Source organism: Bacillus rossius, chromosome 5, assembly GCF_032445375.1.
Source record: "Bacillus rossius redtenbacheri isolate Brsri chromosome 5, Brsri_v3, whole genome shotgun sequence".
Lineage (NCBI taxonomy): Eukaryota > Metazoa > Arthropoda > Insecta > Phasmatodea > Bacillidae > Bacillus > Bacillus rossius.
Genome location: NC_086333.1, coordinates 27428255 through 27448114, shown reverse-complemented (window position 1 = coordinate 27448114; position 19860 = coordinate 27428255). Strand labels below are relative to the sequence as shown.

At 37.3% G+C, this 19860-nt stretch overlaps 1 protein-coding gene across 2 annotated transcripts in view; it reads right to left on the bottom strand.

Annotated features, from left to right (window-relative positions):
* Positions 1-19860, bottom strand: part of LOC134531663 (DNA repair protein RAD50-like) — a 253543-nt gene that overhangs the window by 192713 nt on the left and 40970 nt on the right. For both annotated transcript variants that reach the window (XM_063367443.1, XM_063367442.1), the window contains exons 5-6: positions 3396-3508; positions 2413-2625 (exon numbers count right to left, since the gene is read on the bottom strand). In XM_063367443.1, the coding sequence (XP_063223513.1) occupies positions 2413-2625; positions 3396-3508 (326 nt within the window). The remainder of the gene's footprint in view (positions 1-2412; positions 2626-3395; positions 3509-19860) is intronic.

The following is a 19860-nucleotide window of genomic DNA, read 5'->3' as shown; positions in this document are numbered from 1 at the left end:
AACTTATGCAAATAAATTATTTTAACTACTGTTTTTAGTGCAAATGTAAAATATTCTAAGTTTAATCCAAGTTCTTTGAATATTTTTCACCATTATCTTGCAAGGCAGTAACTAGATTTTTTAAACTTATAACTTACTAACATTTTATAAGTGTAAAACTCCTACACCTTTTATAAAGTAAAGTTTTTATTTTTTTGTTTAATATTAAAGAGTTTAAACATATTTTAAATTTCATCCAAAATTATGTTAAACTGTGATTTCAAAACACCCATTTCAATGCCAGTTGATTAGGTTAAATTAAATTAAATTTATGGACAATTTTATGTTTTAAGTGTATTGCAACATTGTACACTATTTGACAAGAACAGAGTTTTATGAATCTACCAGACGTAATTACATCTGCTTGAAGCAATAGCCATAAAATAAATAGGATACCAAACCCACTGTTAATTTAACAGAGAAAAAACAATATACAGCATACTTGAAAAGCTAAGTAGGTACCTAAAATATAAGTAGACTAGTTATACTACCCTGCAAATTTAAAAGAAAAACCTGTACAATATGTGTACACACATGAAACACTCATACATCCAACATATATAACATGCCAGTCTCTTCCTATTACATGGTGTTAACATATAAATGCAAGTTGACATGGTCCTGTCCAACACGTCATGTGATGACACTAGGATCAGTTATTTTTTCCTTGCATGTTGGACTACTTCGGATACCTTCACATATTCAGGACTTTAGATGTATTTGCAACATTGGCTAAGAATAATGACACCCAAATTATTCATTGTACTACAAAATATAAAACTTAACATATACTCAGAGAGCAAATAACCCACATAGCCTATCGTACAATTATTTATTATAATTGCAGAGTTGAAACCAAATAAAAAATCTTCAATTAATAATTATATCTGAAACCATTCTTATACTAAATAATTGTTTTGCATACTAAGTCTTTTGGTTGCTGAAACAGAGCTTGAAATATTAAGTACCTTTGTTTGTGACAGAAGTGATACTACGGCAGTTATACCCAACATGGTGTTATAAACTGTACACTTACAAAATAACTGCAGGTAATGCAGATGGTTAGTGTCTGAGTTTGCATGCAAATATTAAAAAGAGAAAGACAAAGAAAGAGAGATGGATTAAAAGTGAATATCAGTGTGAGTGTGTGAGTTGATGTGGGAGTAAGTGAATGTGAGTGTTTGTTCACACACTGTGCAGTTACACTAGAGAGTGGAAACTAAGGAAGAAGTGAAATACAGCCTGCAGGTATGGCACAACTCTAGATATGAACGAGAACCACTGAGTGCACAGACACATCATTGCTCTGACAAAAAAGAAGACCACAGCCAATGAAAATAAGGTTATTCAAGGGCTGTGATCTTCGCAGCAACCAACCCTGCATCACACACGTCAGCTCAGAGGGTTCTGAACTACAAGAGGTTGATGCTGAGTGCAGTCCCCGTCCCCTCACAGCATCACCTGATCCTTCCTCCGTGGCTCAGGCACATCTAACAATGAATGAGGCCAACCAAAAGAAAATTTTGGAATGGGGATGGGGGAAGCAGACAGCATAATTAATATCCCCTCCCCAATATATTAGCCACAGAAATAACCAAATACATAAGCGCTTCTTTTAAAGTCCTAAGAACAGTATTCCAACCAGAAAGTAACTTAATAAAATAATCATGACAAAATTGTACGACTCCTAGTATGTAAAATATATTTAGGAAAATCACATACATCTCAGGGTAACACCAACTGTGTTCAAACACTCATAATAATTTATGGCAATGGTAGTGGCTTACTTGTTTTGGTTTGTACACAGACTACCGCCCCCCTCTGGCAACTGAGATAAGTGCTGAAATCCATTACTGTTGCCACCAAAGCCTCTACATTTCAAAATGTTTTTCACTCGTAAGATATTGGACACTCAATGAAAGTTTTGTCACCCATTACAGGAATTTTGCATTCTGGAGAAGTAATCAAATTTCATGATTAACTCAGCCAGCAAACTGAGCTTGACAACACTAATAATTTTGCTGGAAAGAAGATAACAAGGCTATAGTGAAACCCTCGTGGGCATAGCAGCGGTCCAGGCTTGAGAGTCTGTCAGTTAATGATTAACCACATTACCATTCAAAATCTCATATACCATTAAAGACTGATATATATTTTTAACAAACAACTTAAACTTACTACCAAATGATAAATGCATTAACATTATACCTATAAAGTGTTACACAGAACCTGCAATAATGTCATTAACTGTTAGCAAAAATGTAAAAGTTTTTTTAATATTTGTGGAAAAAGAGGATAAAAAATTGATATGAAAGTAATATAATTCAAGACCTTAAGACTTATTTTTTTATTTTTAGTTATTCACAAACTCACCATATTCACACTGTAATTTGTTCATGTTACGTTCCGTTTCATACACTTTTTCTAAGGCCTTCCTCACTTTCTCCAAATCATTTTCAAAATTTTCTATTTTTTTGGAAGAGCCAGCACAACGTTCTTCTGTTTCACGAAAACTTCTTCGTTTGTCTTCGGCTTGCTTTTTGTGGATTTGGTCATTTGCCAGCTGATTGTTCAAAACTTTTAGTTCTAGAATTAAAAAAAGTTAGTTTCAATAAGGAAAAAAATATTTGAATTGGAAACATACCTTAATTTTACACCAATGTTAAACACGTTAGCACATGAATAAAATTTGACTGTCACAGGCATGACTAGAATTTCATTTTATATTATATTTGAAAGTATTTTCTGCTAAAGATTCATCGTAACATTTTGTTTACAACTGTTTTAAATTCAAGTATGATGCAAGACAAATCAGTTTAAGTGGGACTACAAAAGCAAAAAGTAACTCTTTCATGGAAACATGCTGTTATCCTCCCTCCTGATATGACATACTATGTTACAAACATCTTAGCCAGAACTGGGTAGGCCAGGAACTCTATTGTGAGTGTACTAATGTGCATGGTGAGGTGGAAGTTATAATGCTCTGGGTTTTGTCTCACGGTGCTTCTGTTCACTCCATTATTCTTCACTGATTCACCCACCTTTGCCACTGCACATACACTTGTCCATATTCCTGGTCAGCCAGATCACCACTAGCTCTGTTCAGCTGCCTCAGGCATACTTGTTTACATCAATAAAACAAAAATTATCTGGCAATACCTAGAGAACAGAAACACACTGTCTAGGATGTGGATTAATATTCTAAATGCTTCAAACATGACTGCACACACACATAAATGTTGACACCCTTTAAAACCGTCCATGTTTTCAACATTCTGCAAGAGATAGATTTCTATCACCATTTGTTTTCCTTTAAACCATGTTATCCATATCTGTTCCAGAACATAAACACTCACCATCTTCAATCTTCTTACACAGTTTTCTAACAATTTCTATGCACTTGTTGTATTTTGTGATGTTAAAAATAGCATCAAATTTTTCCTTTAACGTCTTTGCTTCATCCAAAGGCCTGAAAAAAAAAAATTATGTACTTACATTTTTTACCTCTTCATCACAAGAGACATGAATAACTTGAAAGTGCCATTGACACTGAAGGATCATGCTGTAGAGGCGGGTAGGAGGGGACTGTACAACGCCAACACCTAGCACAACTTGCATTCATTTACGAGCTCCAAGTCAGTATACCAGTTGTTTGGAGACTACTTTGTTGGAAGAATACAATGTAAAATAACTGTAAAATGCATTTGAGCATAAAGGAAGAATACTTACATATATGAAAGCTTTCCTCCCCCCCTCCCTTTACAAGTTTTTCATAATGTAATTTAGAGTTTTAAAATTATTCATAAAATTTATTCTATAATCAAATAACATAACATTTTTATCCAACAATCATACTGGTATCCTTTATCAAAAGAAATACACATCTGAGTAAAAGAAATAAAATGCTATATGTGTTTGACTGGTCTAAAATATAAAATAATAATCAGATAATTTTCAGCATTGCTGTGAGCCTTAGTTTATTGTAGATGTAGTTGAAATGATTATTTTCAAAATATTAAAAAAAATTTCTTGACAAGCAAATTTATTGTGATTTTGATTTATTCACTAATTACTCTGAGAGACCTCAGAATTTTATGATGTAAATTACAAAAAAATATAACTATTATTTTTTAATTAATTACCTACCACATTTTAAAATAAAATGTCATAAAATCAGTAATTTAAGATAGATAGCAGATTTAAATACTGACATATTCACAGATTATTTCATATTCAAAAGTATTGCAAATGTTCTATTCACACCAGAAAAGTGCTATTTGCTACTCATAAGTGCTACTAATAAGAACCTTATTTTCTATCTCGACTGCAAACCACTCAGATCAGTAGAATGAGATTTGAGGACGCCTGGTTTTTCTCACCTGCAAATTTATGTGACATATTATTACTAAACAAAATTTTGTTTATATTTGTTGTTTTGCTTAAATCTGATTGAGTTGCAAACAGATGTTCTCTTTTATACTGATGTCGGGGTTCATTGTTAATGGGCGCCACCTCACAAAAGTGTGCCTTCGGACCCTGCGAGACTCCCTTACCCAGAGTGTGACATGGCCTGTGTGGGGACGAGAAACCTTAACTTGCAAAGACCTGGTCCACTCTCCACGTCGGAGACGCGTACAAGCTGACTTATCCTGTGGGCTTTGAATACCTGGAGGTCACTACCACGTGGCTGGAAACAAACACTGGTTAACAGTTCAACATATTTAATTTGATTTCCGCTCTTGCTACAAGTTATTATATTATGGATAGAATGCCCTACGGCAGAATCTGTAGATTGGACGTTAGGTTACCCTCATGGTCAAACAAAAAAAATATGTTAGTTTCAAAGTTCTGTGAGTCTGAAAGAATTATTTATTTGAACAGTCTCCTGCATGAGACAGGAACCAATAATTATGATACAAGGTTTTCAACAGTAAAATAATATAAACAAAAGTTACAGATAAACGATGCTAAACGATGAAGTCCACAGGTGTGGCAGACGCAACGTTCCTCGGGGGATGGTAAAATCAGACTGAGTGGAAAGAGCAAAATGACTGATCAGCACCTTTGTGCCCACATAGATGACAGTTACATTACATTGTATTCGTGCTGTATTCCTTTCTTGAGCAAGACATAATTACGTTCACAAAATTCAACCCTGTTATTTAAACTACAAAAACATGTTACATTATTGGTAATTCAAATATTAGTGGTTCAAATTATATCTGCGCTGAGGATAGCATTCTGAAATGTCACAGTCCACCTGGCAGCCAGTAACCAAGGTAAAATTAGCTGTGGATGAGCTGCTGGTTGAAAAAGAAGTAAGGGATAAAATTTAAGTATAGTATTTTTATGGGTACGTGTCACTGAAGCTACAGCGCTCTCCCACCCTCTTCAGGGGTTGGCACGCTATTCAAAGTGGCTCGCGTAACCTCACTCGTTGCACACACCAGCGACCAACAGAACTAGGAAGGGTGTAGGGGAAGGCGAGGAGTTGCTTCAGACTGTGGGGCGTAGCCCCTGGGTGATGTCAACATCATCAACTATTTGATGCACTTGCTCTTGTTTGGGGTTTTTACAGTTCAAACATGTTCTGGGACAGCAAAGAAAAAAATTGAAAATATCCAAATTGGCAATAAAATCAATTTTATTGCAATATACTGTATATGTACTGTGAGTTACAATATTGCACTGTATACATTTGTAACTATTTGATTATTATTTTGGAAGGTTATATTTAAGACTTGCTGGTTTATCCATCACAGTGTTATAAAGTCAATATTTATACTTTATAGAAAGTAAATATTAAATTTCCTTTAATATTCATTTTGTTTAATTACATTTTATTCCGTATTTTTATATTTGTAATCTATGATTAATTCAGACTGTAAATTTCTTTGGTTATCGTTTTGTCTATGTATTACTCTGTGTTAATTTTTATTTTAAAATATTGTCAAGGCTAGCATAGCAGTATTTTTTGAAACCACTATTAATTTAAAGATGAACACGTCAGTAATGGTTAGTAATTTTACTAGTTTTTGTTTTAACAACAAACTAAAGAAAATCGTTTACTAGTGACGGGGAAAATATTCTTTTAGAACGAATTGAGACTTGATTAAGACAACAGCTAGAACGAAACGATTTTGACATTGATTTATAATTGAATATTTATAGAAGATTGAAAATGGTTATTAATGCCAATTTTAACTGAGATTTTGAAGAAAATAGTAATTTTAATCGACGAAGATAAGACTCAGACATCAAGATTTTAAATAATTACTTAAGAAGAGAAGTCGACAAATATCCATGTTCAAGAGATCGTCAAATGACTTTAATTTGCTTTGAAACTACGAAGATTAAATGCCGTTTACAATTCCGAAGAAAGAAGAATCCTGTCGAAGATTGAAAAGTCGCAGTTCGAGCCCGGGAAGGATGACCGTCACGCAGTTCAGCCCAGTTGCAGCCCATAGTCTGAAGGATGGAGTCGTGACAGCGCGTATTCCTGCCGCACGCTAGAGGACGGAGGAGCAACACCAATATCGCGGTCCTGGATGAGTCGAACCAAGGAGTCTCCGAGAACCTACACGTCTCGTGGGTATCCTGCAGCAAGGTTTGGTCCCTTACCCCATCACCCGAAGACTCGCTGAATATAGAAGTACCCTAACGAATTACAATTTAAACAAGACGAACATTTTTCGCAGAACTAGAATCTGTTATAGTATATTGAATATTCTTTGTAAAGGAAACCGAATAATTTGTTCATCTTTAGATTTACAAATCAAATTCCAGAATCGCGATCCCGATCTAGATAGTATTAACGAGTATAGATGGAATTTTATATTGGAATAACGTATTGCTATTTTGGTTGACTGGTACTGCAAGTTACGTACCCAGTAGTCCAAGCTCTACTGGACTGAAGTTAGTCAAAATAAATAACATCCAAATAATTAACATTTGATTGTAAAGATAATTCACACAAGTGAAAGAATTGTTAGATGCTTTGAAGTTGAGAGTAATAACAAATTCCATCTGTAGTTTAAAATAGATTATCTTAAGTTAAGATTATTTATATAAAGTGTGATTTTGTGCATGTCAAAGTGTATTGTCACCATCGTCACAAACATTACACACAAATATAAACAGCACAGTTGAATTTTACACTTTATTCCAAGGTCTATTCACGATTTTAGTATTTAAGTACTTTTGACACACTTTACCTTGACTTTCAGACACAAGCTTCTAGATACAATTCTTAAAACTGAGAGAGGTAGGCTAGAGAAACCGAAATTATTAAATACATTAAATAATTTCAATATTTACACTAGCTGACTCTACAGTGTTCCTCAGCTTCATCCACTAGGTCTGTGTCAGCCATCACCTCTCACTCTGAGCTATCACTCACAGAGGCTGTGCATTACAGTTTTCATATATACATCCCAAGCTGCAGACATTTGTTGTCTCATAATTACTTTTATTTTCTTCTTTCAGATATTTTCATGTATATTAGTGCAAAATAAATGTGCATGTAAGTGAATGTTCAGCCCTTAATATATTGGTCATTTTGTGTACACCATTGCATTGATATTTTAAGTTATTTTTTTTCCTTTTTAGTACGACTATATATAGTTACGCTCATCACTGACTTAATGATCGTGTAACGTGGTATGCTATATATTTTTCATTGCTCTTTGCTAACCTGTTCCTCCTAGCATTGCTGCCGAGTACATGGCACAAAGATAATATTTTGACTACATCTTGGTGTTGGGTAAGCCATTTTCCTGCACATCATCGGTGAGTTAAGTATCTTATGTTATGGGTGTGGTAGTTGGCACCCATGACAGTTAGAAAGTGCATGATGTAAGATGGTGTCATATTGATGTATTTTGTAACAGTGACTACAATGTCATATAATAAAGATATAACATGGCGCAGTCGACAGGATTTTGTGTTTACCTTAAATGATTATACTAAGTAACAAGACCGGGCCAGTAACCACAGTGAAAGTAGGTGCTAAGTAAAATATTCGTATGTAAACAATGGCCGTGGGTGGCGGAGTTAAGTTGCCACCTGATTTGGACTTACATAGCAAAAATGCATACGCGGACTGGAAGTTTTGGGAGTCAGAATTTGAAGACTACCTTGTGAGTACTGGACAAGACAATGCCCCAGACAAGGTTAAAATTTCACTTTTGCGAAACATCATGGGCAGTGATTCCTCTCGCATTTTGCAAACTGTTGACATGGTGGAAGAGGATAAGAAAAGTTATGTTAAGTGGAAGCAGGCCATAGAAAGGTACGTCCGACCCAGGATCAATGAGGTCTTTGAACGATATGTGTTTGCTCAGAGGTGCCAAGAAGAAGGGGAAAGCTTTGAGCATTTTTTCACTGCCCTACGACATCTCGTGAAGAACTGTAATTATAATAACACCACCGGTGAGAGTGCGGAAAACAAGATGCTGCGGGATCGTATAGTTCATGGTGTACTAGACAAGGCCGTCCAAGAAGCTTTACTACGAGTTGATAACCTCACATTGGAAAAAGCGGCAGCACATTGCAGAGCGTGTGAGCAGAGCAAGCAACAAGCACATCTAATACACAGCAAGAATGGTGATAGTGAGTCTGACACTGTTTTAATTAGTGCGGTTAGTAAAAGCTCAAGTGAACAGCGTCAGAGGCCGGTGAAACAAAGGGAGAATTTCAGTGCAGGCGATGCCAGTCAGTGCACGGACCCAAAGCATGCCCAGCATATGGAAAGAAATGTGCTAAATGCGGAGTCCTGAATCACTTTGCAAGGTCATGTAGAGTTCGTAAGGTACAAGTTGTGGAGCGAATTGAATTATCCAGCTCGCAAGAGAGTCTTTATTGTGATAGTGTCAGTGTATGTCCTGTTGATATTAGGGGTCGCATAAAAAGCCACAGAGACAGCAGTAGTGCTTCCTACCCCAATGAGTGGCAAGAAAAAGTAAGCATTGAAGGCGTAAAAATGATGGTGAAGCTAGACACCGGCGCACAGGTTAGTGTACTTCCACTTCAGGTTTTTAAAAAAGTGGACAAGCAGTTTAGGGTTGAGCCTACGAACGTGAAATTAAAGACTTTGGATGGTGTTATCACACCTGTGGGTAAAGTAACCTTGAACTGCCAAGCTACGAGAGCTGAAGCTTATATAGACTTTATGGTAGTGGACTTGGATGTTGTGCCATTGCTCGGGTTACCAGGATGCATACAACTGAACTTAGTGCAGCGGGTGCACTCTGTTGACAACAGGACGGCGAAAGACAGTTTTGTGCGACAAAATGAAGATGTGTTTCATGGCCTGGGTTGCTTTCCTCAAGAGGGTAAAATCATTACTAAAGTAGGAGCTGATCCTGTATGTTGCCCTCCTAGACGAGTACCTCAGGCCTTGAGAGGGGCACTCAAAGCTGAACTTGATAGACTAGAGACAAAGGGGGTTATTCAAAAGGTTGATGAGGTTGATGCCAGGGCATGGGTAAGCAACCTAGTTGTCACTGAAAAACCCAATGGTAAGCTTAGAGTGTGCCTTGATCCAACGGACCTAAATAAACAAATCAAACGACATTATCACATGGTTCCCAAACTCAGTGACATCAGTGAGCAGCTGGCAGGGAAAAAATACTTCTCCGTATTTGATCTAAGGGAAGGTTTTCATCAAATTGAATTAGGGGAGGAGGCATCACTGAAATGTTGCTTTTCCAGCCCATTTGGGATCTACCGATATCTGCGACTACCTTATGGAATAGCCAGTGCACCAGAACTTTTTCAACATCTGGTTGAAAGTAATTTTGCAGACATACCTAACACAGTAATATACTTTGATGATCTACTCTGTATGGGAAACACCGAGGTAGAACATGATGAAGCTGTTCAACGAGTGGTGGAAAGGGCTAGGGCTCGAAATATAAAATTTAATGTGGATAAACTTCAGTACAAAGCTATGGAAGTTAAGTACATTGGCCATGTTTTCTCTGCAGCAGGTATGAAAGTAGATCCAGAGAGAGCGAGGACACTAATTAATTTAAGAACACCCTCAAACAAAAAGGAATTGCAACAAATACTGGGGATGTTCAATTACGTTCGTAGTTTCTTACCGCAAATGGCAACACTTACAGCACCCCTATACGAACTACTGAAAGGGGGAGTCGATTGGCAGTGGCTACCCTTACATCAGAAAGTATTTGATGAGCTGAAGCAGAAAGTCGCTGATGCACCTGTCCTTGCATTATTTGACCCAGAGAAAGAAATCACCTTACAGTGTGATGCATCACAGTATGGGCTAGGGTGCTGTTTGTTGCAACAATCCAGTTCCGGTAACCTTCAGCTTGTCACAACTGCTTCAAGAAGCCTATCAGACAGTGAAAAGAACTACTCTCAATCAGAAAAGGAACTTCTAGCCATATACTTTGCAGCAACAAAGTTTCATGACTTTGTTTATGGTCGGACGGTAAATGTTCAAACAGACCACAAGCCATTGGTGGCAGTTATGAACAAAAACATAGGGAAGATAGGTTCCCCTAGACTACAGCGCCTCAGGCTCAAACTCCTTAAGTACTCACTGAAGGTGTACTATGTACCGGGAAAAGATCTGCACTTGGCTGATACAATGTCGAGAATGCCACTCCTGGAGACTGAACATGATCCTGAAATGTTGGAGGTGGTACATTCGTTGAGTGCACATTTACCAATGAGTGACAGTAGGAAAGTGACGTTTCAAAGAGAAACTAAGCAGGATTCCATCCTTTGTAAGGTGGCCAAAATGCACCAGGAGGGCTGGCCCCATACCAGTAAGATGCTAGGGAAATATGGTGAATACTACAAGGTTCAAGATAACCTACACATAGAAGATGGAATAATATTCCTTGGACACAAAATTGTGGTACCCCATACATTGCGGCAATATGTCCTGCACCTGGTGCATGAAGGGCATTCGGCAGTTGAGAAAACTAAGGCTAGAGCACGGCAATTATTCTATTGGCCCCGAATGGCGAAAGATATAGAGGAACATGTGTCAAGGTGCGGGATATGTGAAAAATTTAAGAGGGCTAAGTGCAAGGAACCTCTTATACCACATGAAGTTCCTAAACTGCCATATTTCCAAGTCGGTACAGATATCCTTGAAGTAGCCGGGAAGGCTTTCCTGATACTGATTGATTACTATTCCCACTGGATTGATATTCGACCATTGGCTGCAAAATCTTCTGCATGCACCATAAATGCAATGCAAGATGTCTTTAATGTTCATGGGTTTCCCAGAGTCCTCATTTCAGATAATGTACCCTTCAAATCTTATGAGTGCCAGCAGTATTACAAAAAATATGGCATCACACTAACTACTTGTAGTCCACACTACCATCGAAGCAATGGGATGGCAGAAAAAGCTGTGGGAATCAGTAAACAGATCCTACGCAAGAGCAAATCAGAAGGTACTGACCACAGGGACCTCCTGCGTGAGTATAATAACACCCCTATCACTGGGCTGCAGGCATCTCCAGCACAAATCTTATTCAGTAGATGTGTTAGAACCACCATGCCCATAACCACAGCCATGTTGCAACCAGTTGTTCAAGAGGGGATCTATGAAGCCTTGCAAGCCAGGCAGGCTAAGTTCAAGCAGTACTACAACAGGTCAGCTCAGAAGAAAGACGTCAAATTTCAGGAAGGCGAGCGGGTAGTCACGAAGATAGAAAGTGACAGTGTCTGGGAGCCAGCTGTAGTTATCTCACGAAGCCGTGAACCACGGTCATACCTCATCAGGAAAGACAGGAGTGGCAGAGTGGTCCGAAGAAACACGTGTCATTTGCGCCCTTCACGGTTCAGAGGAAACAGACAGATAGATTGGGTGCCATACCAAGAAATTGATGAAGGAGGTCAAACAAGTCCTACAGTGCAGGGTGGAAGAAGAAGTACTGATACAGACATAGAAGGTTTTAAGGGATTTAATAATGACAGTGAGAGGGTAACAAGTGATGATCCAGGAATAAACAACGGTAGGGACTTGCCAGACAGCAGAAGCAAAGACCATTACGTGACCAGGAGTGGTAGGAGGGTCAAAGTGAAACAAATGTATGAAGGGTAACATGTAACATGTATAAGGAAACCTGAGGTGATGAAAAAGGGGGAGGTGTTATGGGTGTGGTAGTTGGCACCCATGACAGTTAGAAAGTGCATGATGTAAGATGGTGTCATATTGATGTATTTTGTAACAGTGACTACAATGTCATATAATAAAGATATAACATCTTAAATGTATGATTTTGTGTGTCAGTTGATTTGTATAATTCTGTGTGTGAATGATTGTGTGTTTGACCATTATCTTCCCATATACATGACCATTATCTTCCCTTATGTCATTCTGTGTTTGAATGATTAATGTCATAAGGTATATGAATGGTCTTTCCTTTTTTGTGGATTCACCTTTATATGCAATGAAATATGAAATACATATTTTACTGTTAACTATATCTTCACACAATCAACTTTATGTGGCTTTGTCATGATCATATCGCAATTCAGGTGAAAGAATATATTAATGAATAACTAATAAGATTAAAAAAGGCTACATACAAATAATAAATATATATATATATATATGTGCTTTTGAATCATATACCTATTTTAGTGAATGATATTGAGTACCGGTCTATATAATGAGAAACATTTATTTATTGTGATGTTAGTGATAGAAATTGTGTTCATAAATTTTTTCAAGTGTATTTATATAAGAGAAGTTAAATTTCCATTAGTATTATTTATTTGCATAGCAAATTATAAATTATTATTTTTAATCAGTGTGTTTATTGAATTTAATTAACAATTAAAATTTGTCTTTATTTAATTAAATAAAATTAATTAATTTTATACACAGATTTATATGAAAATTTAATACTGAGTATTTAATTGAATTTTATAATTTGATAAAATTTAAACTTTACCAACAATATTTATAATATCACTCCAGTAATTTTTATTATTTTATTTCTATTAATTATTTGCATACAGAATTAAAGTTAGTTTATTATTATTTTTTATTCGGAGCGTGAAAGTCATGAAGCATGGAATGGCATACCCACGCAGAGTAGCACTCACTCACTGACTTATTATGCACAGTAAATTGGAATAAACATTCAGAATATCAATTTATTTTCATTATTAATTAAAATTTATCTATATTATTTTACTAAATTAAATAATTAATTTTATACACGTGTTTAAATTAATCCTACATATAGTTACGTTCATCATTGACTCACTGACTCTGTAACGCCTAAGAGATATGTATACCTAGGAAACAAGTGTATCATAAATCACATAGAGATGTGTATAAAATAGAAAAATTTAAGTGTAACAATAGAGTAACATTTGAAATAGGCTATAGCTACATAAGTGAAACAACCTTCATTATTAAATTTAAATGTTAGATATATTCATAATATTTTAATGGGTGCCTTAGGCACCTTACAAATAACTATGCTTATAATTACTAAAAAGGCTATCTCAAAAAGTTTAGCTCTAAACGATAAACTGTGAAAATGTTTCCCTTTTTGTAAATCTAAGTTTGCGTCACTTGGAATCTTTTGATATTTTGTATTTTGTACTTATGCCCTTTCCAAAATCATTGTTTTTATTTATTTTTAATTATATTTTTATGTCATTAAATTTTACATTTTTATTAAAAAAAAACATTGGTATTTTTGTCTTTTATGTATATATGGTTGTACACCCGAAAGTTTTTTTGGCAGATTTACTTTTTTGTAGTAACGCCCTTTTCAATTTTTATATTATACTCTTCTTTTGTGGTCATTTAATTTCTTGCTGCTAATATTATCGGAAAATAGCAAATAACTGTCATTCAACGTTATTAAAAGAAATTTAATTTTTAATAAAAAACGATGTGTATATTACTTTACAATGGGCACTCTAGGTGCCTTACAAAGCTGCACGGAAATTGCACCAGAAGCTGCAATAAGAGCAGCAAGGATGGTGGCGAGCTTGCCAACGTTAAGTAAGCTGAAAAACTCCAAACAGTGAGGCACCTGCAGTAAAGTCATTCCTTGTACATTAGGCTCCTGAGACAGTATGTTGATTACAGGGTTTGTCTGTAAAGTAATGAGACTAGGTCTGGTAAAAAGAATTTGTTGATCCGATGGGTACATATTGTTAAAATTCTTCAAAATAGTCTCCTTGGGCGTCGATACACAGTTGCCAACGTGATTACCATGCTGCAAAGGCTACCTGGAAGTCAGCTGCCATAACCTCTTTCAGAGACTCTGTGACAGCTTGTTGGATGGCGGGAACATCTTCGAAACGGTGACCTTTCATGATTCTCTTGAGCATTGGAAACAGGAAAAAGTCTGGCGGGCTCACATCCGGGCTGCGGCAAAGTTGCAACCCTTATCTGGGCCAGGTAGGCGCTTACAATGATGGCGGTGTGGGCTGGAGTATTGTCATGGTGGATGGAGCTTCCAGCAATCTGCCCGTTGTTTCTGTTTAACGAATCTGTGCAGGCGTGCAAGGACTTCTTTGTAGAAAACTGCATTGACGGTTTGTTCTGGAGATACAAATTCTCTGTGGACCATCCCACCCTTGTCAAAAAAGACAATGAACATTGACTTTACCTTGGCCTTCAACATTCTCGCTTTCTAGGGTCGCGGGGAGTTCGAGGTGTGCCACTACGAACTTTGGCGCTTGGTTTCGGGGCCGTAATGGAACATCCATGATCATCGCCTGCTATTACTTTGTCTAGAGAGTCCGGTTCGCTTTCTAACTGCCCCAACATCTCACCGGAAACGTCAACTCGTCATTTTTGTTCATGACAACACTTTTCCCACTAATTTTGCACAAACCTTTCAAGTGTTCAAATTTTTAGAAATAATTTTGTGAACTGTTGTTTTCAACATGTTTAGGTCTTCAGCGATTAATCTTACTATCAAACGATGATTGGAGTCCAGGAAGTTTTTTACCTTGGCCACATTTTCGTCTAAACCACTCGTTGTAGGGCATTCAGATCGCTCCATGTCTTCAACTGTCTCCCGTCAATTCTTGTACTCACAGAAACACCGGAAAACCTCGGAGTTTCGGAAGTGGTTTTGCCCAGGTGAAAGTAAAATTTAATCTCGTAGCGTTGCTCCAGCAAATGCTCCATTTGGGACGGTTTCTGCCGTGACAAAAACTCTAATACAGCTTGTGCACCACACATGATCTTCACTGCGTCAGAGCTCGGACGTGACTGCCACCAGGTCTGTGGTTTAGTTTACACCCCCCACCACAAATACCTCTGCTAGGGACCGCCCTCCAGGCGACTGGAGCTCTGTGGAGCGGCCAGTCTCATTACTTTACGGACGAACCCTGCAAGTAACTTAAAACTAGTCCAAAGTAAATATATATCAACCATGTCTCCTTTGTTGTACACATTATTAAAATATCTTCATGAGAAACTTGCCATGTATAAAAAAAGTGTTTAAACATTGAGTAATGTACTTCCTGAGGACTTCCTCTAAAGTGATTTGGAAACCAAAGCAATGCATTTTACACACACAGAAGTCGGAGGAAGGAGTGACGGCATTGTTATCACTTACATTTAAGTGCAAGACGACACCACAAATCTAGGGAGAGTAGTCGTGACAACCCGGACAGATTTGCTTTCTTTTCAAGCTGGTGTTTAGCTAATAGCTTTTACCAGCATGATCGGACCATTTTCTCACATTGGTGGTCGATGGTATTTGTGTTTAAACCTATCTTACAGAGATAAATTATTATACTGGAATTTTTTCATGTTCATTTTTACAAATTTCTTTTTAAAGGTATTAAAATATGTTTACACAGATATAAACTAAAAAAATATACCATTTCAATAGATTTAAAAAAATTTGTTACGAGTACCCGTGTACCCAAATAAAGTGTGAGCCCCTGCTAAATATGATACTATCCTGCCGCACACGGAGCGCGCAGGCTATCTGAGTGCCGCGGCGGTTTCCTCGTCGGGGTCACGGAACTTCGGCAATCCTCAGAACTCCCCTCCCGCTCAGTAGTCGGAAGCTAAAATGGCGCTCATCGAAGGCGGCTGTCCCAGCTAGTCTGGATGTTTCGACGAAGGTATCGAACTCATCTGAAGGAGTATATATAACCCTCCTCAGCTTGTTCAGAAGGAGAAGAAGGAAAAGGAACCCAGCGGACGACGCCAAAGACTGCCATGCTGCCGGAACACCTCACAAGCTACACTATTAACGAGATGCCTGCTGCTGCCGTCCCACTGATGATGTCAGAAGATGAACTCAAGACTCTGGTGAGCCTTTGCTTGAGTTAAAGAAATAGACTGTATGTCTTCCCCTCCCTTGCCAGTTGTAGCACACATGTGCAGTGTAGGGACAAAGCCTATAAAACCCTTGGGTACTGGTCCCTCTGTTTTATTTGGCTATTATTTTTTGTACAGTTTACTTAATTAATGCTTGACGTAAATTTTCACACAGCCATGTTTCTTTAATTTATATTAGAGTCCGTTAGCTTTTCTTGTGTAATGAAAACCAGAGGTCGGCATGTCTTAAGTTTTTTTTTTTTTGTGAGTAACGTCTTTTATTAGTGCATGGTGGTTGCACATTAACGTAAAAATAAATGTCTGTGCACCAGTTTATTCGTATTTTTGATTACTATAACAAAAACTTCAGTAACATTAATCGTTGTGTGCTGGTGCCATTGAGTTTTGTGTCCCTTATAGCAATGTCGCGCTAAGGTGCGTATCGTGCGCCACATTCTTGCTTGTTGATTTGGATTTTGTATTTTTTTATTTAAATTTAACTTCTATTTTCTATATAATTTGTCTTTCGGGGTCACATACCTTTTTTTTCTAGTTTCATTCGCATGTCTGGCTGTAGCGTGCAATATTCCTTATGCCTTGTATTAATTAGTTCGCCTTAAAGTTTATTTAGGCCGTTTGGTTCTCGCTTGATTCCTTGGCTATTACATGTTTGCATTGTGTATATTGGATACATGCAGTATGACAGCTAACTTTGCGGTAAAGTCTAACCGGGCTGTGTAGCGTGCAAGCTACACAGCCCGGTGTGGTTTGCATTGCCACATAGTTTTCTTGGGTATAAATGTCATGTGTATACTCAATTTTTATAATTTATGTATATATATTCCATATATATTTAATCTTTTGGTAAAGTCTGTAATAACTTGAGTAAGAAAATCTATGCAGTTGATTTTTTATTTACTGCTATGTGAGGGCATGCATTCGCCTAAAGGACGTCATCCCTGTCACATAAATTAGAATTGTTATCTGTTTCAGGAAAAACGTAACTATTTTACGTCTAGCTGCCTGTTTAGATGACGTGCTATTTACAAAATATTTTTTGTGAATAATCCCATGTTTGACTTACTGATAAATGCATAACATTTTTTGTATCCTAGACTATTTGCAAATCATTACCGTGAAAGTTTTCATTCTTGAACAAAAATAATATTAATTATTTTGTTTGTTCACATTGCTTTCCAGATATTACTTAAAGCTTTACAGTGATGTATTTGTCATATTATTCAACATTTATTTTCGATTAGCATCATCATGCTAAATGACTTTGTACCTGAATGACAGAAATGCATGCGTTATCCTTTTGAATAACTAGTTGCTTGTTGCCACACATGTTCATCAATTCAGAGTTTGTTTGTGAAATAAAAAAATAAAAAATAAATAAAAAACCTTGCTAATAAATTTTGAGAGATAAATTTATAAATCTTAATTTGTGGATCACCAGTTTACTTACACGCTAAATGTCCCTCCGTCTGTCTGAACACTTTCAGACCTCTCGTCTGTCCGCTGACTGCGCATTGGTTTGCATGCCATAGTTCGGGACTCTAACCAGGGTCAAAGCATTGCAATTTATTTAATTTAAACATCAATTCCTGTATGTATGCAAACATTATTTTCCATCATCTTAGCAAATCCCGCCCATTTTTATCACATTTCTGTAAAGGCCTAGTAACTTTGCAACAAAATTTCTGTATCTTACTCAAAATAATGAGTTATGCCTTTAACTGATGAGGAAGGTGAAAAATAAAGAAGATTATAACAATATTTGCATAATGTATCAAATGTTCTCAAAATGAAAAAAAAAAAATATATATTATTTTTCAGTAAGTAAAAAATTTCATTTTCTTAAAGAAAAAAACTTTTTGATAGTTTATATGTAAATTAACTTGTTTTGCTAGTTTTCCGGTACAAATTAATACTTTGTTAAGTGGTGATATTTATTAACCTCAGATTTTTAAAATGTATTATTAACGTTGAAGTTAGTTATATACACAGAGAAAGTAAGCTAAAGATTCCTTTCAAAATCTCACAATTCGCGAAGCATTATTTTCCTTAACTTTGAAATGTTTACTTCTAATTGTCTAATATTTCTGTTGTACAATTGGATGTTATAATCATTCACTAAACGTATTTCATATTATAATTCCAATTTCATTTAGTAAAATTTAACGTACATACTTGTCAAATGCAAAACACAGCCTTCATTATAGCAATTTCAGTTCCCGCAGTCTTGTGCACTATACACAAAAGAAGTAATACCGCAACATTGGCGAAGAGCGTCAATGCTCGGCCATCCTCATTCACCTTCTGTCTTAACTTGCCTACAAACTGCACGTGGTCTGGAACAGACTATGTTCATCTCTGACGTCACGTGGCGTGAACTGAGAGTGGGGAATCTCATTACAACCCTGAAGATTATTGATGCACTGTAACTCTTAAGCATAAATTCAATGTCACAAATTAGTGTGACATGCTTGTCCTAAATTTTGTGAAGCTGCTATAATTAGAGTAGATTGGCACATCAGTTATTCTTGTGAACATATGTTTACAAATAAATGTATCTTTGAATGGGTTCGCATACCAGTAACATATTGGACATATTAGAATATGTCACAAAACAAATTGAGGGCGTACGGCGTTGTGGTGAAATTATCGGTAGAAATTAGTGGGCGCCACCACGTGAGTGGGCACGTGGACCCGGCGAGAGACTCTACCCCAGGGTGTTACGTGGCCCGTGTGCGGCGAGATATTAGCCCTCCAGATGTTACACGCAGCTCCTGTCCCTACCTAAGCCCGCTCTCAGCGTCGGGCACGCTTCTAATCCGCAGTGGGCTCTCAGGGCGTCCCACACGCCGCTGGCCAGGTTAGGAACCCACGTGGCCCCCCCAAACACAAAAACACGTAACACAATTAATTGGTTTTTATTCTACTCACGGTATACGTCCTTACACGCTCCTTCACTGATACAACTGCAAAACGCCCGAGGCACGAATCAGATTAGGTGAGGAGGCGAACCACGCACGTGGCCGCCCCAAGCCGTTACTTATTACACCGGTGATATAAAAACCCCGAGGGATGAATAATTATTACTTAAACAGTCTCTCCGACCGAGAGAGGCCCCGAGGATGAAAAGAAAGCGATTTAAATAATATTAAGCTACAGAATTACTACTCAGTGAACCAACCGTGATGTCCTCGGGGTGTCGGCAGAGACGTCCGCTCTCGGCCGGCTGTAGAAGGAGACTGGGATGAGCTCATGGCTTGCGTGTGGCAACATGGCGCCCTTCGCGCCGAACACAATTACCGTTACAACTTTGCTGTAGCGTGCCCCGGGTTACTCTTAGAAAATACATAACTAATTTTACAGTAATTATTAGATTACTTCCATGTCCAGACCGTCTGTAATAATTACTTATAACATAAAAAAAAGGGTTCAAATGAGTTTCATGCTAGTTCCTCCGTCGCCCACTAGGGAGCGTCCGTGTTCGTGCTTGGACTTATAAA